The sequence below is a fragment of the Pelodiscus sinensis genome, chromosome 23, assembly GCF_052426305.1.
Source record: "Pelodiscus sinensis isolate ZL-2025 chromosome 23, ASM5242630v1, whole genome shotgun sequence".
NCBI classification, from domain to species: Eukaryota; Metazoa; Chordata; order Testudines; family Trionychidae; genus Pelodiscus; species Pelodiscus sinensis.
The window spans coordinates 13,884,000-13,909,194 of record NC_143074.1 but is presented as its reverse complement, the minus strand read 5'-3'; the positions used below and the strand labels follow the sequence as shown (position 1 = coordinate 13,909,194).

Below are 25,195 nucleotides of genomic sequence, written 5' to 3'. Positions count from 1 at the left end.
GGGGTGGGACAGGGCACGGAGAGGTATTTTACTGAGAACCAATGAACACCCAGGTGAGACCAGCTCACGAAGTAGGTTTCACAACCACCCAACAGGGTCTTTGGAACAGGAATTTTGTCTGTGGCTCTGTCTCCACCCACCCATCGCAGGAGCGTCCGTGGTTCAGATGAAAAAGAATCAAGTCAATCTTTGGAGCTTGTACGAGACCACAGCCAAAGCCTGTTCCCTTTTGATTCTTCGTATACTCCCCTCAAACATCAGCCAGATTTGCCTCTGCACCCTCCCTCAGACCAGCCTGTGTGATGAGATGTCCTTCACCTCATCATTACACCCCAATCCCGGACAGCACTGAAAGAATCACTCCAAACAGTCTCGCCTCCCCCCCCCCCCCCCCCCCCGCAAAAAAAAACCCACCGGGGGCTAGTTGGGTAAATTTCAGAGCAGAGGGTGAGGCAAGATGCTTCTCATCGCCTGAAGCGCAGACCACATCCCATCCGTCAGTAGAGATTTCCTCTCCCCACACAAAGGTGGAGTAACCCGAGACCCATCCAAGCTGCCAGTGTAACCCTAACAGGCAGCTGAGGGCGGCTGCCTTGTTACTGTTTGTTTCACAGCACTGTGGCGTTTGGGGGTAAAAAGAGGTCAATTAAAGATCATTATGGCCCCCTCACATGCCAAAACGTCACCTCCAGCAGCTGGCGGCTTGTTAAAGAGCAACTGAGTCACTCGTAGCGGTGTTAAAAAAACACAACTCCCCACAGCAGTTTAGCCAGAGACTTTGCGCCTTTCCTGTCCCTTCTGCAGGGCTAGCAAACACACGGACAGTGCTTGTGGCGCCAGGTCCTATGCCACCACCTGCACGTTAGGAAGCATCAGCAGGAGGAAAGGGCCTGGCGGCTAGGCCAGATCCAGATGTTTTTATGCATGTGGCATTTAGTGCTCCAAAGACTATTCAGGACAAAAGGGTTTTCCCCCAGGCTTTGAGAAAAGCCTGGAGCAAGGGGATTTGAGAGTAGTAACTCGGTGAAGTCTGAGGGTTATTCAGCAACATCTCACTTGGTTGTGACGATGAAAGAAAGGCCCCATGAGGAAACCTCTTTGGGTCCGATCGACACCCAAGTACAGATGCTTTCTGGAGCCCAACCTACTAAACTAAGAGCTAGGTCTAAACTGTCCCCAAGATCACGTCCTGGGGGTTTGGTTCTGGTCTGTTTCTATACAGAATCTTACAACCAGACTCTTGCAGGAGGCCCATGCTATCAGAAGAGCCTCTTGTGATTTCATGATGTTTCTAGTCCCATCCTGAAGCTGGCCCTGCAGAGGCAGCTGGGAATGCTACAAAGATTAAAGCCAACTTATTCCAAACTCAGAAAAAACTCAAGATCAGAGGTTCTGAACAGGGGCGGGGCTTAGATTCTATCCAATCGGATTTGCCAGTTTCTGGTCAGCTGACTAAGCATGGTGAAAGCAAAACTGGGCTGGTTTCCTTATTAAATTTCTTGGGCTCCTTGAAAGCCCCAAAGATGAGGGTTAATTGCTGCCTCCCTGCCCCACCCCAAAGGGTTCCAGGCTTTATAGACCACCTAGGCAACTCTGCACAATATACTCACTGGAGCAGCTCCAAAAAAGTGTTTTCCAACCCAGATTTTAAAAGGGGCGGGTGGGAGGGTTGGGTATTTACAGGTTTTCCATTGTTCATTGAACAACCAAATCCAAAACCTGAATGTTAATTAATTTCCCCAGACAAATTTTTAAAAGTTATTTTTTCCAATGTTCCCTAACTTCCTCCTCCTCCTCCCCCACTTTCCAAATGGGGAAATAAAAAAAGAGAGGAGGGGGACACATTTTGGGGTGGTGTTGTTGTTGAAAACAGACACTTTCAGAAGAAAGAAGCAAACTAACATTTCTCTCATTGCAAAGTGGTTTTGAAGTAAAGTTCCGAGCAGCGCTCACTTGCGCACCAAGCGGGCAGCTGTGCTGGCACGGGGAGCCTAGTGCCTGGCATTTGTTTCAAACCCTGCAGCTGGCCAACACAAAGCAACGGGGGGCATCCATCCATCCATCCAAGGGAAAGAGCGGGAGATGTCATTCCCAGGGCTGCCAACAGGGGAGAAAGGGGGCAACTGCCCCACGGCCCAGCGATTAAAAAGGAGCCAGAGCGCCCAGCTGCCGTTACCATGGCAATGGCAGCAGCCAAAGCCCTGGGCCCTTTAAATCGCCGCCGGAGCACCGGGCACCGCGCTCCAGCAGTGCTGAGGGCTGGCTGGGTGGGAAGAGTATGGTGCAGTCTGGGTGGCACTGAGGGCTGGATACCCCGCCCCTTTCGGGAGTGCAGAGCCTGCTCCCCTTCCCCCCGGGGCCCTGACAATTCTGTTGGCTCCCCCGGCCATGCCAGCCTCTGCCCCATGCAAGTTGCACCAGTGAACGTGAATAGACCCTTGTGCAGAGGGCAAACCTGACAGCCAGATGCTCCAGACCGTTTCCCACCCCAGTCAGACATCCCAAAGGGAGCCCCTTACATGGCTGTGCTCAGTGGGAGCTGTAGGCCGAACACCTTACCTTTATCTGAGGGCACAGGGCGTAACAGGTGAGCTCAAATCGAATCTGGTCATTCCCCTGAAACAGAACAGAGGGGAGATTAGGGTTGGCCCCGACGCCTGGCTGAACCCCACCCTGAGTTCAGACTTAGGGGGAAGGACTGTGATCTTGGTCCTCACCCTTCCAGCCATGTACGAAGGAGCCAGCCTACATGGAACAAGCCTGTGGTCCCCACTCGGAGCTGAGGCTCAGCCTCCGGCCCTTGCTCGGTATCCCTGCTGGGGCCGAGGTCTAGGGCCACACCAGCCATCTCCAGAGGCTCAGGCTTGGACGGAGAGGATGTGAGAACATGAGGGCACAGCAAAATCAGAGACGCTGTGTGGATTTCCCAGCCCATAGCAAGAGCAAGTGAGGGGCCCAGTCCCAACCCCACTCAGGGCCAATGACCTTCCCTGGAGAAGTCCATAGAGGCCAAAGCCCAGCAAGACCCAAGGGGTGGGGAAGGGTTAAGGGAGGGACTGGTCAAGTCTGAGGATCTGTCCCATCTATTCTGCATCTTCTGCTCTACTCTCGGTAAATGAAACAGGGTGGAAAACTGCTTGTTTGGATTGACCAAGGGAAACTACAAAACTGGAAATGTTCCACCAGGACTAGGAAATATGCAGTTATTGGACAGAAAAGGGAAAAACTGACTTGGAGAAAGACGTGAGGGTGGGTCTGTCCAGGGCCCCTTTCCCCCGATATTTCCTGAGTAGGTAGCCACTAAGTACATCACTGTCAGAGCAGCCAGAGAGACCCAGACAGTATCGGTCTCCAATTAACCTCCCCTCTCCGTCAGCTCTAACCCAGCTGGTTTAGAATGACTGGAGGAGATGAATACTGGCTCTGTTCCACGTCGCAGCCACATCGCCCCGTGCGTCTCTGCCCCGGCACAGTGTGGAGCCAGGAAAGTCAGATATGGCCTCGCAACTCACTGTTGTGGCCACGTCACTGGCAAAACACATGTGTGCTGGCACATGGATGTGCAAGTCCACTCAAAGATTGAGGCACCTGGATCCCCTGCCATCGCATCCAGGACCTCAACCAGGGATGTTAGATATCATGTAATTGAAACCTTACAGGTTACACGACTATTCGATAGTCCCTGGGGATGGGGCTGGCAGTCAATGCACTCCTGGCCCCATCCCCAGGGAGTTGCTTGCTACCCCTTACTGCTGCGTCTCTATAAGAGGCAGCACAGCAGGGTGGCAGGTGGGAGCGGGTCCGTGAGGGGAGCCAGTTTAAAGACCAGCTGCCTGTTGCCCCACATTGCTGCCTTGATACAGAGGCAGCAGGGCAGGGTGGCAGCAGCCCCTGTTCGTGAGGGTCTAAGCTCCTCGCGGACAGGGGTTGCTGCCAGGGACCAGCCTCTGTCTAGTAAAGACCTGCTAAATCAAACACCGAGGGTGCCCCTGTTGATGCCAGCACTCATCGATTCACAAGGAGTTAAGGGAATCTTTTGCTCCCATCCGTCTCCTGTTGTGGAGACTGTGCTGAAGGTCAAATTAAGGTGCGTTGACTCCAGCGACACAATTAACATAGCTGGAGTTGCACATCTTAATTTGACCTTCCAAGTAAGCATAGCCACGGCCACAATGTAGCATAGGAATAACCTTTTTTTGGTTTAGCTTGGGTCACTTCCAAAGCAAAGCAACGCTAGTAAATTGCCCCATGTATTCAAGCCCTGAGACAGATTCCACATCTGTGTAGCTTGAATTCATCCTGACTCAGCCACATCCCATATCACAGGATGGGCAATCAACCGGTACCAGCATCCTGCGGTGGGTGGGGATGGCCGCACAGCACCAAGACGGTCTCACCAGCGCGGGCCAGAGCACGGACGGGGGAACAAGCCTTCACATCCACCTAGACAGCCGCAGTGCCCACAGCACAATACGCTTCTTTTACCCAAAGCTCTGGGGTTTATATGTTACTTTCAAAGGCCAGATTTGCCCAGCTCGCTGAGTTTCCCCGCACACACCAATCCGTTGGCCAACCCAGTCCTTGGGTGCCACATGCTGCTGCAGTCCCCCATTCAGCCTAGTACAGCTGCTTGGCTCTAAACCGGACCCACCCTTGTGACGGGCCCTTCCCCGAGGACAGGGTTATTCCTAGGAGCCCAGGCAAGAGAGATGGCTGAGGATTTGGACACCCCTTTGTAATCACTTTTTGCCAGCAAGCCCCCTGGTAAGGGCTTCCCGACGAGGCCAGGAACGCTGGGGAGGGAGGGTCTGAGCAAGTCTGGGAGCTATTAGAGCTTCTAAGGCTACGTCTAGACTGCCGCTTTTTTTTGGCTAAAGGTATGCAAATTGCGCTCCGCGATTTGCATATCTTTTTCCGATAGTTTTGTTGGAAGAGGCTTTTCTGAAATGTGGCCTGTCTACCCTCGGCCAAATTTCGGAGAAATCTCCTCTTTGGGAAGAGCCCTTCTTCCTCATGGCACAAGGAAGACAGGACTTCCGAAAGAGTGTGTCTGCTCTTCCAAAAACATTTAGGAAGAGTAGACATTTTCCCAGGACATGGTGGAGTTTTTCCGAGACACCAGAGGTATCCCAGAAAAAACTCTGTAGGCTAGACATAGCCTAAGAGATGAAAAGTGACAAAGACCCAAATAACCCAACACGGCAGACAGCGAGGACCCTCCCTCTTCCCTAGATCCTGGCAGGCTGGTTACATTTGCTGCAGTGCCAGGAGCCCCCGGGGACTATTACACACACATGCACATATACCACAGCACTCATTTCCCTTACAGGCCCAAAACAAGCCCATCTGCTCCCAAGACAGGGCGCTGCAGATGGTGCGCATTTAAGATGCTGGAGCCCCTGCTGCCGTCTCAGCCGGGGATGGCATGCTCCCGGGTCAAGTTACCAGCACTCGCCCCTGCTACCCGGCTTAATGGATGGGGAGGGGGGGAACGGAGAGGCTTGGCAGCGGCTCAGGGTGCAACTTCCTGGCGGTTTGTGGCTGCTGGACAGGGGCTGGTTTGTGCCATGCCAGAGAACAGAGGTGACATTTTAACAGGGACGTGAGGTGCATCCGTACAGAGGGGAGGGATTTCTCCCCGGGGGCCACATCGCTCAAGCGCGCCCACTGGTGGAAAGTCAAAAGAGGTGCGAAGCGGCGGAGTCTCCAACCAGAGAGCTTGGGACACGCGCACAAGGGGCTGCACAGGAGGAGATACAAGGATGCTCCAGCAGGCGCAATGGCTCATTTAGCCCCATTTCCAACATGGGCTAGTACCAGGTGCTTCAAAATGCCTTAACCCCTCCCCAGCCACAGGGCATGCACAAGGCAGGAAGAGTCTCCCTGTTCCCCACTGACAAGTAGAGTTTTGAGAGCCCTTATCCTTAAGGCCATAGGAGGAGTGCAGGGCAGCCATCCCTAGTGGGGGGAGCATCCTTTGGCCCAAAGCCCCCCTCCTCCTCCGCTCCCTCCTGCTCCCATTGCTCCCCTTCCCTGAAGCCCCCCTCTCCTGAGAGATAAGACCCATGGAATTAGCTGATTGCTGCTGCACCCACGTGTCAGGCGAATATTCCCCGCCCATAGCTGGTCGCCGCTGAAGAGGGTCTGGGAGCGCAGTGGATCACAAGTTGACAGGAAGCAACAAAGGGGTGCAATTGTGAAAGATTAAGATAAGATAATTCTGGGGTGTATTAACAGCAGTGCCACATGTAAGGCACAGGAGGCCACTGTCCCACTGCTCAGGTCCAGTGAGGCCTCCTCTTGATGCGGCGGCCAATTCTGGGCCCACCCCTACCCAGATGTGGAGAAATTGGAGTGATTCCAGAGGAAAGCAGCAAAAATAATAATAAAAAAAGTTTTTCAAAACAACTGGGCACATGTAGTCTTGAGAAAAGACAACTTGGGGGGAACCTGGGAACAGCCTTCAAATATGTTAAGGGTTGTTATGAAGAGAACAGGCCTCAGTCCTTCTCCTTGGCTGACCCAGGCAGGACAAAAGTAACTGGTTTAATCTGCAGCAAGGGAGATTTAAGGTAGAAAGTTTTTCCTAATGTCAAGCCACAAAGACAGGGTTACGTGGTCCTGCCCCAGCGAAGGTCTAGTCCAGCCCTGCGTTTCCACAGTCCTTTTCAGAATCCCTTTGCTTCTCTACAAACTCAGGAGGTCTCTCCACCATCAGCTGCAGGACTCTGAAATGACCACATTTGGAAGCACGGAATTTGCATAATGACGACTACAGAGGAGAGCCTCCAAACCACTCTGTCTCCCAGTCCCTTCTTGCCATATGTTGCCCAAACACTTCCCAGAGAGAGTCAAACCTGGCCAATGACAAGCGGTAACTGCGCATGCATATTTAGGGGAGCAGAGACTGCAGCAAGCAGGTGTGTGTGCGGTGGGGGGGGGGGGTTTCCCCATTCATGCAACATTTCCTTTGTTGCAATTCACCACTGGGGTTCGTTAGGGCTATGGAGGACAAGCAACTTTTAGCTGAAAGGGAAATGGAAATTGACCAGCCCTGTGAGAAAGCTCCAACTCTTCTGTGTTGGAAATAGTGACAACCGCTTCGCTCGCTGCACTGTGCCTGTCCTGTGGTCTCTGTCTGCCTCTCGCGGGCAAACTGCATGGTAACTCTCCGTGAGCTAGCGACACCTGATTCCTGCCTTTCAATGCAGATTTCTAGCCCCCTCTTGTGGTAAATGCTGGCCAGAAAACTTTCTGGATCTGGTACCAACATCTCTGCCCCCTCTCTCAAGAGCAATGTAGCCAAGAGAAACCAGCTCCATGGCTCGGAGATTGCTCCCACCATCGGCATTCACAGACAGAGGAGGGGGAGAGATTTGTGGTTTTTAAACAAAATGCCTCCCGCCTAGATCAGAACCAGGGGACCCAGGCTCCTCCAGCTTCTCCTACTGCACAGGCACAAGAGACCAGCCAAAGCCAAGAGTGATGGCAGGGGCTTTGCAACACAGAGCTCAATGGGGCAGCAACCCCATGCACAATGCCTAGCACCCTTTCTCAGGCAAGCTCAGAGCGCAGTACAACAGATGGCAGTATCATTAACCCCATTGGGCAGCTGAGGAAACTGAGGCACAGAGAGGGACGTGACTTGCCTGCAGTTATGCAGCAGACCAGTGACAGTCAGAAACAGCTCTCCTAAGTTCAAGACCTGTGCTCTATCCACTAGGCCACACTTCAGGTCAAAACAAACCTTTAGGCTTCCTACTAACATCCCACTAGAGTTTCCTCAAGAATGCGACTGTATTTTGAGCCTCTGGAGAGCATAAGGCATGCTTTAACTCTGCATTTCTCAACCTCACTGGGATGTGGCACCTCTGCTTTTTATGGAAATTGAATTGGCATAGGCATAACTCAAATATGCATTATGCAAATTGGCAGGGCTTGACAAGCGGCGGCGAGCCCTGCTCACCAGTCGCACGGTTTGGCATGCTGCGCATGCGCAGACCGCGCTGCAGCACTGTTCCGGCTTAAAACCTGCTCTCCCCGGGCAAGTAGATTGACTAATTTGTCGAGCCCTGCAAATTGGGACATGTAACCTATACATAGAGAGCTTGTAATCCCCCGAATGTGTATACGCTATTTGTGTGCATGTAACCTTCCTGCACATGAAGTTAGAATTATAAAGAATAAGCCCATGTATGTACCTAGATGTGCTAATGAAGGTGATTAGCAGTATTCAAGGAACTTGATGGCCCAGTGCTCAAGGCAATGATCTATAAATAAAATCTTGTTTTTGTAGGACCAATCACAATCCAGGCTTACAGGAAAAAACACATGACCATGCCACCTGGCGCTAGAATCCATCTTGAATTTTATACTTTTCCACAAGGGTATGGGGAATTGAACAAAGACGACTCTCCCGGGGGAAATTCTATATAAGGAACAGGAAGCAAAGAATGATAGTCTTCAGCTGACATCGCAGACCACTTCCCACCCCGAGAGGTTACATGAAAACACCCGGAAATAAAAGAACTCTAGGGAGGGGTTAGAAGCTGCTAGACCTAAGTCAGAGAAAAAGATCATCTCCGGCCTGAGGAGACCATTACCTGAAAAGAGAACTCTGGTGAGAAGTGATAATGATTTGTAACAACTTAGTGCATTAGGCTCAGCTGGTGAGTTTTGTTTTATTTTGCTTAGTAACTTACTGTGATCTGTTTGGGATTTAAGTGGTTGCAAGTGATAACACTGTTATACTTAGTAAAATCACTTTTGTTTATCATCATCAAGCCCAGTATAAATAATTATTACCAGGGGGCAGGGGAGGAGGCGACAGCTGTACATCTCTCGATTTAATTGATAAACGGGGCGAACATCTTTTGAGCTCACTCTATATCGGGGTGGGGAACTTTTTTAAGTCGGGGGCCGCACACAAGTGAGAAGCCAAAAAAAACCCACAAACCCAAATCCTCACTGCCGTAGCCCCTTACTAAGAAAGAGAAAGACATTCCCCACATTCTCCTGCCACAGCAAGAGCCTAGAAGGGCCCAGGCTAGTAGATTTTATGTGCTCCAGTCCCAAGGGGCTGGAACTCTGGTGTAGCTGGAGCCTCAGGGGCTGGATCCAGGCAAACCAAGGGCAGCTTCCAGCCCCCTGGCCTTAGGCTCCCCACCTCTGTTTCATATAAACTCTATGCCCAGTGAGACAAATTTATTTGGGGTTTTGGCCCTATTGGGGCTATGCACTTGGGTGTTGTGTCATGTCCCTGCAACTGAGCCTCCCAGAGCTGGGTCCTGGTCCCTCCGCCTCCCCCTCACTGGGGGAGACCAGAGCTTCTCTAACAGGTGACAGTCCCAAGAGGATCTCTGTGACCCAACCCATCACATTCACCTCTGCACGGGGAGGGGAGGAGCAGCTCCTCCCCTCTCCCCCAGTGTGGCACAGCACTCAGCGCCAAACCCAGGGACTGCTTTGCCAAACGTACATCGGCGCGGTCCAGGCAGCTGCCCAGGCCATTCACGGCACTGGCAGCCCTGCAGACTTCCCAGGTGGCCCTACACACCTGCAATGGCCCCAGTAGCGTAGCTGGCACACCACCGCCCATCCCCCTAGAGCCCTTTAAAATAACCCTCGCCCCACTCCATGATTTGGGACAGCAACTTCCTGCCTAAGGCGGCAGGTGAGGTCTGGGGAGCAAGGATTCTACTTCACCCTCTTCTGTGCAAAGACAAGTTCCTACCTAGGGCCGAGTGCAAATCAGAGTTGCCATCCTGGTGGAAAATCCAATTGTCCCAGGGCTGGTTTAGACCCAATTCAGGACAAAAGGTTGAAATACCTGCAAAAGGATGAAACTGCCAGGAGGCCTGCAGTGCTGTAGGCCTCACAACATTCAACAAGCCGGGACACTTCATCCATTTGGGTTTTTTTAAAGGGACAGCTCCCCAGCCAGCACTAGCTAACAGAAGGTGCAGAAAAGCTCCTAGCCACGAGCCCTAAAGGAGTGACTTGCTTCTGTGACTTCATGCAAATCATGTTTCTGTGCGTCGGTTTCCCCCATCTATAAAGTTGTGTTAGGAGTTCCCTTCTCCCCTCCCCCTATCCACCAGCCGCGCAAAGGGGCAAAGAGGGTTCATTCATTCATTCCATCTTGGCAAAGCACCCGGCACTCTTTAAAAGGAAGGCACCGAGGGTTTATCTTCACGCCTACAGATCAATGGAAGGAAGCCGCAAAGGACTGGGGGCTATTGCAACAGAGAGCTCAGGGATCTGTCAGACAACCAGGGCAAGCTTCAGGGTCGGTTTTCGCTATTTGGGGAAACCCACATTCCCAGGCACCCAAGCCCAGTCCAGCTGCCAGGCAAGGGTTGCCCTTCCTTTACCTTCCCAGTGGCTCCATGGGAAACAAACTGGGCTCCCTCCTTCTGGGCGATTTCCACCTGCTTCCGGGCGATGCAAGGCCTAGCCAGCGAGGTGCCCAGGAGATACCTGTCCTCATACAGGGCGTTGGCTTGGACTGCTGGCCAGATGAACTCCTCCACGAACTCCCTGCTGACATCTTCGATGTAAACCTGCACCAAAGAGACAGCCCCACGCAGTGAGGGTGGCCCAGGGCTCCTACTGGGATAGGGTGTTGCTGGGGGGATGAGAATTCATTTATTCACTGGCACCCTGCTCCAACCACCTGCTTCTGAAGTCTTCCATAAACTTCACCCATACATCCTGGAGACAAAGGGCCAAATTTATCCCAGGAGAAGCATCACTGAGACCAGTAGAGGATGACACTAGCTGAGTGTCACCCATGACTCAGATAAGCATCTCCCCTTTTCTAGGCGCTGGTGAAAGCTTCTGGATCAATAGCTCTAGAAACCAAAACCCTTTTTCTAGCCCTAGAACAGAAACCTCCTGGCAGCAGCACATGCTTCCCTGGGTTACCTCCCTCCCCTAGGAACAGGTGGGAATGACACCAAGCCCTGGTCTGGACATGAAGCAGTGACACAGACAGAAAGACTTGGTATAGCTGGCCGACCAGCCCTTCGCCCCACCAGTCCTGCAATGACTGCTCGTCCTTAGTACCAGAAGAAAAATGAAGGAAAGATGGAGGGAAAACAGGGAAGTGAGAAACGGAGAAGAAAGGTGCCCAAATGTGGCTGTGAAGAGGACTGTACAGAGTTGAAGAAATGAAGGAGACGAAGTGAGCGTGGGACGTGGCTCTGGGAAGCTGGCTTTGTGCAGTGCTGCTTTGCATTTGGGATGGATTAGGGGCCCAGCCATTTAGAGAGGGACATCTCTGAAAACATTTCTGACCCTGGGCAAAGAGGAGGAACGACGCCCCATCATCCTCATCCTGAGTGTGCTACAGTATTTTGAAAAGCCGGCAGCTATTCAGGGCTGGAGATGGGGCACGGCCCCACAGGCTGGAGACAGCTACGCCCTAGAGGGGCACCAGGGCTTGTGTTACCTTTCTGGCTCCCAGAGCTACGGCCTTCTTTCTCGCCTCTTCAAAGTTCTCATTTTGCCCAATGTTAGCCTGGAAGTGAAAATGAGAGAGAGACTGAACTGTAGGCCCCAACGCTGCCAGCTTGCACCCCCACCCAGCACCCAGCTGGGTTCCCACCTCTCTCCCTGGTACAAGGCTCAAGCATTTCAAGGCACGAAAGAGCCGACAGTCATCTGGGCTCTTGCCGTAAGAGGATGGGGAGGAATCTCCCCATGGACACAAGGTTGGAGGCTGTGGAGATTGATCAGCGCCAGAGGTTAGAACGCAGAACAGCCCAGCCTTTCTAGCCCTGCTTTTCCTGGTCATTCTGACCAAGCTGGACTAGGATGGGGGAAGGGGGAGAGGGAGACCAAGCCCCCAGAGGTGCCACAAGCCACATCTTGTAGGTTGCCCTGCTCAGGAGACCCCTAGCTCACCAGTTGCCCAGTGGGGAATGGCCTTCATCCCTCAGATAGTCTGGATTGAGCCGCCTGCCTGGCAGGGAAGGTCAATCCACCGTAAGGGACTTTTCTGTCTCCTCTCCCCCAGCAAACTCCTCCCAGCCTGAGCAGGGCCACTGACAGCTGCACTGTTGGATCCTGTTAACATTGCATGAGGAACAATCATAGAATCCTATGTGTGTCTGCCCATAGTATCTGGAGCTAGGACTCTCCCTTCATCCCACTAACCCTGCCATGCCCCAGCAGGGGCTAGGCCGGATGGGAATCAGAGTTATTTTGTCAGGGAAATTCCAAGACTGACATGTTTCCCCGTTCCATTATGGCCTCTTAAAAGCGGCTTGGGTTTTTTTTAAAAGGAATTTCAGACTGAAAAATCGTTGCGAAATGAAAAGCCAAAGCAGTTCATCCCCAAACAGCCAAAAGGCTCCGCTTCCCTTTTTTACTAAGCAAAATTTCATCGACGTCGCTTAAAATTTCCATTTCCTTGCAAATGGGGGTTTTCACTGAAGCAACATTTCAGGGCAGCTCTAGCTGGTTTCCCTTCACCGTGAGTGCCTGGACACACCTTGAAACCAGACAGGCCCAGACTGGGCAGCTGGGCCCTGCAAGTCACAGTCCTCACCCCCCCCCAGGACACTTTGGACAGAGAAAGCGGGGTGGGGGGTGTTAAATCACATCACAATTCTGTCACGCCCAAGAGCGCATCATTTCCCTGCTGCGGTGGTTAGATTGTCACCACGGGGGCAGAGGCTCACAGCAGCCGGGGCGCCGCCTCGAAAACGACCGATTTCTGACAGCCCCCAACAGGCTGGCTGATGGGGCGGGGGACAAAGGGGCCGCTGCTACTGCAGCAGAGATGGCAGCAGGAGCCTCAGGCCATTGAAAAATCGCTGCCAGAGCCCTGCACAGTGTGCTGCAGAGCCCTGGGCAGCATGCTGTGGATGGTGCGAGGGTGGGTAGTCCCAGCCCCGCCCCTTCTGCCTGAGGCCCCGCCCCTTCTGCCTGAGGCCCCGCCCCTTCTGGGAACTCAGCGTGGGGTGGGGGTTCCCTCTTGCCAGGGTCCCGATGAGTCTGCAGGCTCTCCTGGCTCCTGCTATTCAGCAGAACTCAAAAAAGCCCACCCCCCAGGGGGACGCAGTGGCTGCTTTTCCAGAGTCGGTCGCACCGAACCTGCTTCACCCCCTGAAGGAGACGTGCTGGAGATCGTGATGAAAAGAAAGGGGGAGGAGGAGAAAGGGGGAGGAGGGGAGGAAGCACGAGTCGAGAGGCGCCCAACACGTCTCTGCAGAAAGCTCCTCACCAGATACGCGATGACATCATAGCCTTGCTCCTTCAGCCACACCAGGATGCAGGAGGTGTCCAAGCCACCGCTGTAGGCAAGAACCACTGTGCCCTTGGACTGAGACATCGAGTCTGGGGAAAGCAGGGAGACCCAGTCACATCCGCACCGCAATGTGGGCTCATCGGCGCTCTGCCATGGACAAGGCCTCAGCCCAGCAGACAAGCTCCCCTCCAGAAGTGACCTCACAGGGTTAACATCACAATTCCCAAGGGAGACAACAGGATCAATCAGACAGAAACCCCGCAGCCTCCTGCCAGGGGCGCACACAGCAGCCTGGTTTATTGCTCCGGTAGCAATGCAGTGTGAGCCTGCAAGGGAAACTGGCCAGGGACCCAGGGGATGAAATGTACTTAGATTTTTAAGGAGCTGTTGATGGGGTCCTTCAGTGAAGCTCTGGGGAAAGCAAGGAGTAAACAGTCCCCTTAAACACTCAGGAAGTGGCAGAGACTGGTGGGGTGTAGCGAGCCAAGGTCTCTGTGAGCTATGGAGAGGTTAATAGGGGGTCTTGGTAGGAGGAGGGCTCTTTAATACAGGCATCCTTCCCATGAACCCTATGAGCAAGGTAAGTGCTGCAGTGAATCTGGCATGTGCACCATTGCCCCCCCACTAGATAAAATCCACTTGTGTCATAGGCCCCATACTGCTAGTGGAGATTCTCCAGGAAATCAAGTGGAGACTTTCCCTGTCATTGCTATAAAGCTGAACACACCCCTGGCAGGCAGCAGATTAACACCTGGGAAGTCCCTGGTAGCTGTGGACTTGGGAGCACATGGTTTAAATACTGGAGCCTCCTTCAGCCTGAGCTTGCTGGTTTACGGCGATCATGTTTTATTGACTTGAAGTGACTGGAGAGTGAGTTCCAAACTCGGCAGTGGCGGAGATGCACAGGAAACAAAGCAGCAAGTGAGCCAGACACATTTCTGAGCAGCTCTCACCCCCGCGAGGCCCACGCATGTCACTTAAAGAGCCACCAGGCTCAGAAGAGACTGGAGACAGTAGAGTGGAGTCCAACGAGACGACGTTATAAATAACCTCGCTGGAGGGTACTCAGGAGGTCACAGAATGAATAACCTAACTGGGTTTTCATTACCCAGGGAATGATTTAACTTCTGTCCTTTATTTGCTGCTGCTTTCTTGGGCCCCACTGTTTGCACCCACACCAGCGCAGTCACAGCAGCGTGATCGCATGCTGCAGGCGCATCTCTCCAACACAACGCAGGGCTCGCTGGGTGCCTCTCCCTCTGGTGAATTGCCACAGTCAGCTGCATGGCCATAAACCCCACCCTGCTTCAATGCAGAAAGCCGCCCCCCAGCGCTAAGCACAGCGTGCTGACCTCTGTGCACATTTCCCTAGGGTGTCTAGGGACTTCGAACCCAGCTAGCAGGCTCCGAGGCTTGTTTCCTATGCTAGACGAAGCCTCTCTCCTCGTCAGTCTGATGACGGGGGAGCAGCACAGAGGCCGACTGATCACCGAGTCCCTCGACTCCACCCAAGTGCCTGCTTTGCATGAAAACTGCAGCCAGGCAACAGCGCAGAGACCGTGACAGAAACAAGACAGGCAATCATCAACCGCTTGGCCTGTTACCTTGGCTTTGACAGACGACCGGGAGTCCTTCCTCAAGCACTCAGCAAACGTTCTGAAACAGAGGAAAGCATAGGAGATGAATATATCCAGCCTCACGTGCGGCCTCTCAGAAGAGTAACGTAGACAGAATCCGACTCAGGGCCAGGCATGCCAGCTGCCTGCCCCGAGCCACGGCAGGGCCACAGCAGACTGGACACGTTTTGCATGGGTACATGACCTGGTTTCTGATCCTACTTGCAACTGGAGGCTCTGCTCCACCAGGACAGCACACTGACCCTGCTTCCTCCCAGCAGCCATCCCCCTTCATGCCACGCACCCAGCCATGCTGCAGTGGGGAAGGGGAGATGCAGGCATGTGATGGCAGCATAAAACAGAATCCAGAGACTGTCCCAAGAAACACCCACGCACACCAGCGCCTCCGTGCCTGCTAGGGAAAGACCCTAAATAGAGAAACTGAAGCAAGGGCTGAGGGGGCAAGGACTTGACCAAGGGGACTCAGGCCTCATTTTTTACCATGTTAGAAGCCATGGACAATGTTGGCCACCATTTCTCCTTTGTGTGGACAGGCAGCATTTTAAATCACGCTAGCAGGTCCTAGCGGAGCCCAAGGTTAACTACCAACCTGCTGGCAGGGAATCCCTTAGGGTATGTCTACACTACCCCGCTAGTTCGAACTAGCGGGGTAATGTATGCATACCGCACTTGCTAATGAAGCCCGGGATTTGAATTTCCCGGGCTTCATTAGCATAAGCGGGGAGCCGCCATTTTTAAATCCCCGCTGCTTCGAACCCCGTGTAGCGCGGCTACACGGGGCTCGAACTAGGTAGTTCGGACTAGGGTCCTATTCCGAACTACCGGTACTCCTCGTGAAACGAGGTGTACCGGTAGTTCGGAATAGGCACCCTAGTCCGAACTACCTAGTTCGAGCCCCGTGTAGCCGCGCTACACGGGGTTCGAAGCAGCGGGGATTTAAAAATGGCGGCTCCCCGCTTATGCTAATGAAGCCCGGGAAATTCAAATCCCGGGCTTCATTAGCAAGTGCGGTATGCATACATTACCCTCCTAGTTCGAACTAGGAGGGTAGTGTAGACATACCCTTATTCCACAGTGAGCGGGCAGCAGGGAACGCTCTGTGTGATTGGGATAAGCCATCAGAATGTGGATGAGAGACCAAGTGCTGCTTTTGGGGGCCATAGGAAAATGGCCCTTTCTGGAGGGAGGTGTCTACACTTAGAGCTGGGTCTGACTCCCAGTTAAAGGAGTCATAGTCCTGTGAGGGCGCTAAAATCAGAACCCAGCCGTGGCATCATGAACAGGCAAGTCCCCAAGCAGGCGCCCATCCGAGACCCCAGGCGTGTACTCGGGGCAGCAGGCCTGTCCCGGTGCTGCAGTGTCTCGTTGGGCTGGGAATCACACTCCCAGCGCCAAGCACTGATGTACCAAGGACTTACTCATCTGTGGCATGACAGCCATGGTACCCCAGTTCTGCCATGCTCAGGGGAATGAACATCAGGGCACGTGTGCGCTAGCTAGCCCTACCCAGCATCTGCTAGTGGCAGAGAGGCTGAAAATGCTCATTAACTCACAGACATGCTGGTGGCAACGGGCCAGTTCCCACAAGCCTACATCTCTGCTACTCACAAACCTACATCTCTGGGACAAGATGGGAATTTTGCAGACAGTCCCGGTTCACCCCAGGCGGCTGCCCTCAGTGGGAACTAACATGCTTTCAAGGCTTGGTGCTCTGACAGGAACAGAGGAGCTGGCACCGGCTCACTGTGGAACAAGCCCATCCCCCCCCCCCCCCCCACACACACACACAAACAGTTCCTGATGCCAGTGCCGGGAACGAGCATTTCATTCATGATTCCGCGCAGTGAGTGGCGGAGCAGGGAGTGTCTGTGCTGGTTCAGCTTAAAACAGGAAATTGCCAAGCCCTGGCTGAGTGCCCAGAGTGTGGACATTCTGGCAACCCCATCACAAAGTAACTTTCACTTCTTCCTGGAGGCAAGGGGCCAAAGCTACTGGTGACAAAGTCAGCAGAGCATCACTGAAGCCCACGGCGCAATGCCACTCCATGCCCCTCGTGAATTTGGCTCCGGGCTCTCAGTTTCTAAATGAGAAAGTGGCAGCTTTAGTAACCAGCACATCCCAAATGCCCAGCAATGACTCAGCTTCCCCTAACCTCCTTCCCTGAAGCCTTCCTGATTTCAGCATTAGCCAGCCACTCCCAGAGCGGGTGGGAGGCTGAGATTGGGGGGGGGAGGGATTTTCAGAAGAACCCAAGACACCAGCTGGCATCTCACCAAGCCTTTTCAGAGAAATATTTTATATCACAATACAGTAAAACTCCAATTGTCCGGCAGCCAGTGGTCCGGCACTCCCGACAGTCCAGCACCAACTGGAACCCGGAAGTGCTCCAGCCAGCCGGACAATTGGAGCTGCTGTGAGCCCCATGGGAGCTCGTGGCTGGGAAAGGGAAGGGGAGAAAAGGGGAAGGGGATTATACCCCTGTGATGGGTCTGCCGGGACCTACACTGCGTCCGGCCGTGAGAGCTAAGTCCCCAAACTTGCCCTGTTCCAGCTGCGCTCAGCCCTGTGCCACCGCTGAGAGTTTCTGGGAGGGGAGCGGGCTCCCCACCCCACAGACTGCAGTAGTTATCGCCGAGCAGGGGGGTGAGGGGCAGCGCTGCGGGACCAACCTGGCAGCACCCCAGCTGCTCAGCTCCGCCGCTTCCCCAAGTCTGCCGCTGCTGAAACTGATGAGCAGCAGACTTGGGGAAGCGGCGGAGCAGAGCAGCTAGGGTGCTGCTAGGTTGGTCCCGCAGCGCCGCCCCTCACCCCCCTGCTCAGCGATAACTACTGCAGTCTGGGGGGTGGGGAGCCCGCTCCCCTCCTGGAAACTCTTGGTGGCTTCGCAGGGCTTCCCCTGCCTTCCTGCAAAATGGCGGAGGGTTCGCCCCTCGCCGTGCCGTTCCCCGCCCACCCCCCAGACGCAGTGCAGGTCCCAGCAGACCCGTCATAGCCCCCCACCGGAGTACCTCCCAATACTCCAGCATATTTGATAATCCGGCACCACCTAGGCCCCAAAGGTGCCGGATTATCGGAAGTCTACTGTAATTCTTGGGTGCATCTTGTGTCCCTTTTGCTTGGGTGGGCCGTTTACACCCGGCCAGGAGCTTTGTTTCTTAATGGACCAAGTCCCCACAAAGACAATATTTCTCTGTCATAAAATAGTCCCTTGTTTCCTTAAAGTTAATTTAGTGCTGGGGGAAAATGCCCTGGACAACGCAGCCCTGCCTTTACCCACAGAAAAGGGATGGGACCCAGAGCAACCAATGCTGGGAATGAGGACGGAGCTAAGCCTCTGTTGATCTGACAGTCTTTGGTTTCTCTTCTGAGATTGCCAGCAAAAGGCGAATTAGTGCCAGCCATGGTGTTTATGAGGCTGACCATCATATTGTTAGTATGATGTATATTTGCCCCCGAATAGATACAGCAGTATGCATTAAGCAGAAGTAATATAGCAGTTACATAGCCTAAATAGGCCTAAACCTTTATTATAGTCCTGTTCTCTTACGCCGAGTATCCCACAACACTTTTGCAGGAGCTGAAGTGAGCTTTGGCATACGCAGATGGGAAACATGTCAAAAATCGAGATATTCGTTCCGTCTTTTAGGGTAAGCTAGGGAAATACTTTCACTGACCAATATCTGAAACGCTAGTTTCCTAAACAAAGTTAAGAAAGAGACAGAACAAGTTAGGAAAGTGGAACGAAGGGGTTGGATTTCTGTGATGTAAAAAACCCATATACACTGTGCACCATCTAAACCATTTTGGGAGCATGCTCCTGTGTGAGGTGAATGCAATAGTGCTAGGCCTTTGTCTTCTAAGAACTGACCTAAGACATCCTCCTGCCCCGCACAACACACAACCCGAACTCAGTCAACACAGGTCACCCATCAGAATGTTTATTTCTCCCCCCCTCCCCGTCCCTCTGCCACACCCCTCGCTTTTGACCACTACTGCTCATTCTAGATTTGAACAGTGGGCACAGAGACATATAAACTAGAACCAGCAACCTGAGCCATGCACTTCCCATCAGCAGGGACACAATGTAACAAATATCTCTGCCAGCCAAAGGACAACACCTGCCGCAGTTCATTGTCCCTGGCAACTAAACTTACCCCACCAGCTCACTAGGTCACAGACAAAGGAGCCAGCCAATGGAAACAGTTTTTGGTGGCCAACACGCTAGCCACATGTGGCTATTTGGCCAGTTGAATTTGGCTAACTAACTCACAAAATTATTTACATTTTCAGAATAATGTGGCTAGTTCACTACAGCAGTGGTCACTGCTTCAGAACTGGTTGTACACCACGGTTTTAGTGAGGGGTACAAACTCACAGTCTAGGAGTTAAAAAGGCCATCCCCAGTTATAATTCCTGAGTCATCCCAGCCTCTATTAACTTCCTCTAATATACCCATCCAAGCCCAGAATTAGCAAATATATGCCTGACACTGTCTGGTCTCCACCCTGATCTCTACTGGGTTGAAATGGACAAAGTTCCTGTTTATTGAAAGACTCCTGGGATCAGGAAACTCAAATTTCAAACTCCCGGCTCCAGGAGGGAGCTGCCAAGGTAAGCAAAAGGGACCCTGCTAGTCACACGTTTCTCTGCAATCTCAACAAACCCAGCTTCCTGGGGCATGAAGATAGGAGTCACCCATCCAGGATGCTCACGCTTGTTTGCAGCCCCTGTTAAGAGAGACGGTTTTACTATCAAGAAATCATTTTCCCAAAAGAACACATTGGTTAGCTGCAGGGGCCAGATTCTGAGGCCTTCAAACTCAAGTGCCTCTTTCAAAAGTTTGCCTGTTCCTGATTTGAATTCTCTACTAATAGGCACAGCCCTTTGTGGAAACAATCTTTTCTGCCTCCCAGACAACGTTCTCAACTGCAGAATAAACAGGTGGAGCAAGCAAGCCCCTTAGCAATAACAGTACTTAGTTATTTGTATCACCTCAACCATTTACACATAGGAGTAAATTCACAATTATCCCTGAGAGGTAGATACTATTATCTCCAGTGGATGGGAAGATTACACCAGAGAAATTAAGGTAAGAATATTGTGGGTGCTGGGCTCAAGATAACCAAGCCATGAGATTTCCTGAAAACCTGGTTCTCAAGGACATGACAAACCAAAGAGGAGATGCATGTGCTAAAGTTGGGAAGAGAACCCAGGAGTTCTGGATCTCCTCATGGTGCTCATGCTAATAGGCTGCATAGATACGGCAAGAAACACAGGGATGATTTTCATGAAACTGTTCTCCCTAATGAAGGGTCAGGGAAATGCAGAGAGCTGGGGAGATTTGGAACAGGGTTGTTCTCTACACAGTCTGGTCACCTATGTTACTGCAAGGAGGCAGTGACTCAAAACTTCTTGCACCCGGGGATCATGCCAAGAAAGGCCGAGCCTGTCCAGGAAGGGAGAGGTATTTCCTGCATTTCGTTGAGTTAAAGTCAAGAGAGAAAGTAAAGCAAGACCCACAGTAAGGGAAAGTCTCTCCCAACATTGCCTATTGTTCTATAGCCACTTCCTTATAACCCAAATCACCCTGCTGATGGGAACTTCTACAGCAAAGTGTATACAGTGTACTAAAAAGAAATGTTCCGGGTATACTAGAGGAGCTAAAATAAACTAGAAAAATTAAAAAAAAAGTCTTGAAACTCTGGCATCAAAGGAAAACTCCTACCCAGGCTATTTGAAAAGGCTGTCAGGTCATGTCATGTCATGTCATAGAACTCATGATTTCAACAACCAGCCCTACGCAAGGGCACGTCTGAGATTGCTTTCTAGACACACCTGCCTGTCCACCGCTCTGCCAGGCTAATTGCTATTGGCATGGAAAGTGAAAAGTGGGTGGTGGAAATACCCATATGGAAAAAAACATCCTCTCCTACTATTATTGTTTGTGTGGCATCCCTTTACGCGCCCACCACTGGCCAGGACCACACTGTGCCAGACGCTGGACAAACAGAACAAAGGTCAGGCCTGCCTCCGAGAGCCAGCAGTTGAAGGCCATGCCTACACCAGGAATAAGGTTTGTGTTGTAACCCATGTGCTAGTCCTGAGCGTTTATCTGTACCGACATGCTAAACCTAATTAACCCATTTCCACTAGAGTGGAAATCCTGACGCTACTGCAGTCAATGGCAGAACTTCCCTCAATGGCAACGTGTCTACAGTTGCAGATTAGGATTTTAACTCATTTTAAAAAAGCACTGGGATGGGGCAGGGCTTGCCTGGCCATGCCTCTGCCCAGCAGTGGAGGCTGGCTGGGGACCCCTTGCCAGAAGCACCATAAAGACACCGTAATAGAGGCCCAACTTAAATGTATACCCCAAATTAAAAAACATAGCAAGAGACCTAAAAAAGAGTCACCGTGGCTTAACCACCATGTAAAAGAAGCAGTGAGGTACAAAAAGGTATCTTTTAAGAAGTGGAAGTCCAATCCTAGTGAGATAAATAGAAAGGAACATAAACACTGTCAAATCAAGTGTAAACAGGTAATAAGAAAAGCAAAAAAAGATTTTGAGGAACAGCTAGTCAAAAACTCAAAAAGAAATAACAAAATGTTTTTTAAGTACATTAGAAGCAGGAAGCCTGCTAAAAAACCTGTGGGTCCCCTAGATGATCGAGCTATAAAAGGAGCAATCAAGGACGATAAAGCCATTGCGGAGAAACTAAATGATTTCTTTGGTTCAGTCTTCACGGCTGAGGACGTTGGGGAGATTCCCGAATCTGCACCGTCCTTTGTGGGTGATGAATCTGAGGAACTGTCCCGGATTGAAGTGTCATTAGAGGAGGTTTTGGAACAAATAGAAAAACTTAATGTTAACAAATCTCCAGGACCGGATGGCATTCATCCAAGGGTTCTAAAAGAACTCAAATGGGAAATTGCTGAGCTATTACCTGTAGTTTGTAACCTATCCTTTAAATCGGCTTCCGTACCTAATGACTGGAAGGTAGCCAACGTGACACCAATATTTAAAAAGGGCTCTAGAGGCGATCCAGGCGATCCTTCAGTACCGGGCAAATTAGTCGAAACAATAGTAAAGAATAAAATTGTGAAGCATGTAGAAGAATATAATTTGTTGGACAAAAGTCAACATAGTTTCTGTAAAGGGAAATCCTGTCTTACTAATCTATTAGAGTTCTTTGAAGGGGTTAACAAGCATGTGGATAAGGGGGATCCAGTAGATATAGTATACTTGGATTTTCAGAAAGCCTTTGACAAGGTCCCTCACCAAAGGCTCTTGTGTAAATTACATGGCCATGGGATAAGAGGCAAGGTCCTTTCTTGGATTGAGAACTGGTTAAAAGACAGGAAACAAAGGGTAGGAATAAATGGTAAATTTTCAGATTGGAGAGGGGTAACTAGTGGTGTACCACAAGGGTCAGTCCTGGGACCAATCCTTTTCAACTTATTCATAAATGATCTGGAGAAAGGGGTAAGCAGTGAGTAGTAAAGTTTGCAGATGATACAAAACTGTTTAGGATAGTCAAGACAGAAGCAGACTGTGAGGGACTCCAAGAAGATCTCACCAAACTCAGTGATTGGGCAGCAAAATGGCAAATGAAATTTAATGTGGATAAGTGTAAAGTAATGCACATTGGGAAAAATAACCCCAACTATACGTACAGTATGATGGGGGCTAATTTGGCTACGACAAATCAGGAAAGGGATCTTGGAGTTATCGTGGACAGTTCTCTGAAAAATTCCACGCAGTGTGCAGCGGCGGTCAAAAAGGCAAATAGGATGCTAGGAATTATTAGGAAAGGGATAGAAAATAAGACACAATATCTTACTGCCCCTGTATAAAACTATGGTACGCCCACATCTGGAATACTGTGTACAGATGTGGTCTCCTCACCTCAAAAAAGATATTTTGGCCTTGGAAAGGGTTCAGAAAAGGGCAACTAAAATGATTAGGGGTTTGGAACGGGTCCCATATGAGGAGAGGTTAAAGCGACTGGGACTTTTCAGTTTAGAAAAAAGGAGACTGAGGGGGGATATGATAGAGGTCTATAAAATCATGAGTGGTGTGGAGAGGGCCGATAAAGAAAAGTTATTTATTAGTTCCCTAAATAGAAGAACTAGAGGTCACCAAATGAAATTAATGGGTAGCAGGTTTAAAACAAATAAAAGAAAGTTCTTCTTCACACAGCGTGTAGTCAACCTGTGGAACTCCTTGCCAGAGGAGGCTGTGAAGGCTAGGACTATAATAGAGTTTAAAGAGAAGCTAGATAATTTCATGGAGGTTAGGTCCATAAAAGGCTATTTGCCAGGGGATAAAATGGTGTCCTTGGCCTCTGTTTGTCAGAGGCTGGAGAGAGATGGCAGGAGACAAATCGCTTGATCATTGTCTTCGGTCCACCCTCTCTGGGGCACCTGGTGTTGGCCACTGTCGGTAGACAGGCTACTGGGCTAGAAGGGCCTTTGGTCTGACCCAGTACGGCCATTCTTATGTTCTTATGTTATGTTCGTAAGCTTGGTTCCTGGGCGCCTGTCAGCAGCATGATTTCCTAGTGAAGATGAGGTCGCTTACGTGCGTACAGCACCTAGCACAACGGGGCCCTGGCTCATGACTGGGGCTCCTAGATGCTGAAATAAAACAGAGCAACAAGCATCACTAATGGCTTGGGCTGGTGACCGTGTTGTTAGAATCACAGAATCCCAGGGCTGGAAGAGACCTCAGGAGGTCGTCGAATCCAGCCCCCTGCCCAAGGCAGGACCAAACCCAACTAAATCATCCCAGCCAGGGCTTTGTCAAGCCGAGACTTAAAAACCTCTAGGGATGGAGATTCCACCCCCACCCCAGGGAACCCATTCCAGTGCTTCCCCACCCTCCTAGGGAAATAGTTTTTCCTAATATCCAACCTAGACCTCCCTCGCTGCAACAAGCTGTTGCTTAGAGTGTGGCCACTGCTGGAGGCTGGAATTGTTAGGACAGATTTCTGCCGCACGTGCACTGAAGCATTCCCTGACCCTGCCTCCTCCGGCCAGCGAGGCTCTCTGCCAGCTTCCTGCTCCAGACTCATTTCTAGGCATTTTTTCTCCTCAGAAATGCAGCCCCAGGGCAGCGGGGAAGGACTGTACCACACCTCCCCTTCCCAAGCGCCTGGACCTGGCAGAGACCCAGGCCCAAACATGTGGAGAAGCCACTCAATGTGCTGGTCTGTGCCCAGAGGAGTTACTGGAGCCCGACTAATTCACCGGGTGCTGTGTCCCCTTCATTTTCCGACAGGAGAGGCAAGAAAACAACAGAGCCGCCCACAGGCTCGGGGGGCTGCGCTGGGGCTGGAAGGAGCGGGGTCTCCTGGTGAGCCTCACAAAAATGAAGGGACACTGAAGTGTGGGGGGTCCCCTTCACCAGAACATGCCCTCCTGTTACTCCAATGCTATGGCACCTCCCCAGCCTTCCCCCACTGACCCTCACCCCCTCCCCAGCCTCCTCCCGATGGCCCCAGTCCCTGCCAATCTCCCCCACTGACCCTCACCCCCTCCCCAGCCTCCTCCCGATGGCCCCAGTTCCTGCCAGTCTCCCCCACTGACCCTCACCCCCTCCCCAGCCTCCTCCCGATGGCCCCAGTTCCTGCCAGTCTCCCCCACTGACCCTCACTCCCCCCCCAGCCTCCTCCCGATGGCCCCAGTTCCTGCCAGTCTCCCCCACTGACCCTCACTCCCCCCAGCCTCCTCCCGATGGCCCCAGTTCCTGCCAGTCTCCCACACTGACCCTCTCTCTCACCAGCCTCCATCAATTGGTCTCCACTGACCCTCGCGCCTTCCACCCCCTCCAGATCTCCACCCCTCCCCGACCCCCCACTGACCCTTCCTCTGCCCCAGCCTCCCCCACAGCTCCCCCCCCGCCTGCTCCCACGGAGCCCCCACCCTTCCCCCAGCCGCCCCCCGTTACCCCGAAAGGCTCCGCTCCGCCTGGGCAGCCGCTGCAGGGATCAGGCGCGGGCAGCACTAGGCAGAGGCGCCGCCGGAGCATCCCTGTTATGAAGCGCGGCGGGGCGGGGCCAGGCGGGGGCGGCTCCTGCCGCGGGTGAGACGGGCCGGGCGGAGCGACTCGCCCCGGGGCTGAGCCTGGCCGGCCAGCGCGCGCTACGGGCAGTGCCCACGGGCGGCTGCTGCTGCGGGCAGGCGCGCGGCCCCCAGCCTGGCTCGGTGTGTGCACCGGCCCTTCCCAGCCAGACGGGAGGAAAGTTTGGCCTGGCCGAGGTTCTGGCCCAGGGCGGGCTGTGCGCCCGGTGCCAGGCCAGGG

The 25,195-nt window shown here is 52.4% G+C and overlaps 1 protein-coding gene across 1 annotated transcript in view; it reads right to left on the bottom strand.

Moving 5' to 3' along the window:
- Positions 1–24,949, bottom strand: part of ASS1 (argininosuccinate synthase 1) — an 86,773-nt gene extending 61,824 nt beyond the window's left edge. Inside the window, exons 1-6 of the mRNA XM_075905955.2 lie at positions 24,842–24,949; positions 14,860–14,911; positions 13,232–13,344; positions 11,453–11,521; positions 10,374–10,562; positions 2,560–2,616 (exon numbers count right to left, since the gene is read on the bottom strand). Of these exons, the coding sequence (XP_075762070.1) occupies positions 2,560–2,616; positions 10,374–10,562; positions 11,453–11,521; positions 13,232–13,339 (423 nt within the window). The 5' untranslated portion in view covers positions 13,340–13,344; positions 14,860–14,911; positions 24,842–24,949. The remainder of the gene's footprint in view (positions 1–2,559; positions 2,617–10,373; positions 10,563–11,452; positions 11,522–13,231; positions 13,345–14,859; positions 14,912–24,841) is intronic.
- Between the last annotated feature and the right edge of the window lie 246 nt (positions 24,950–25,195).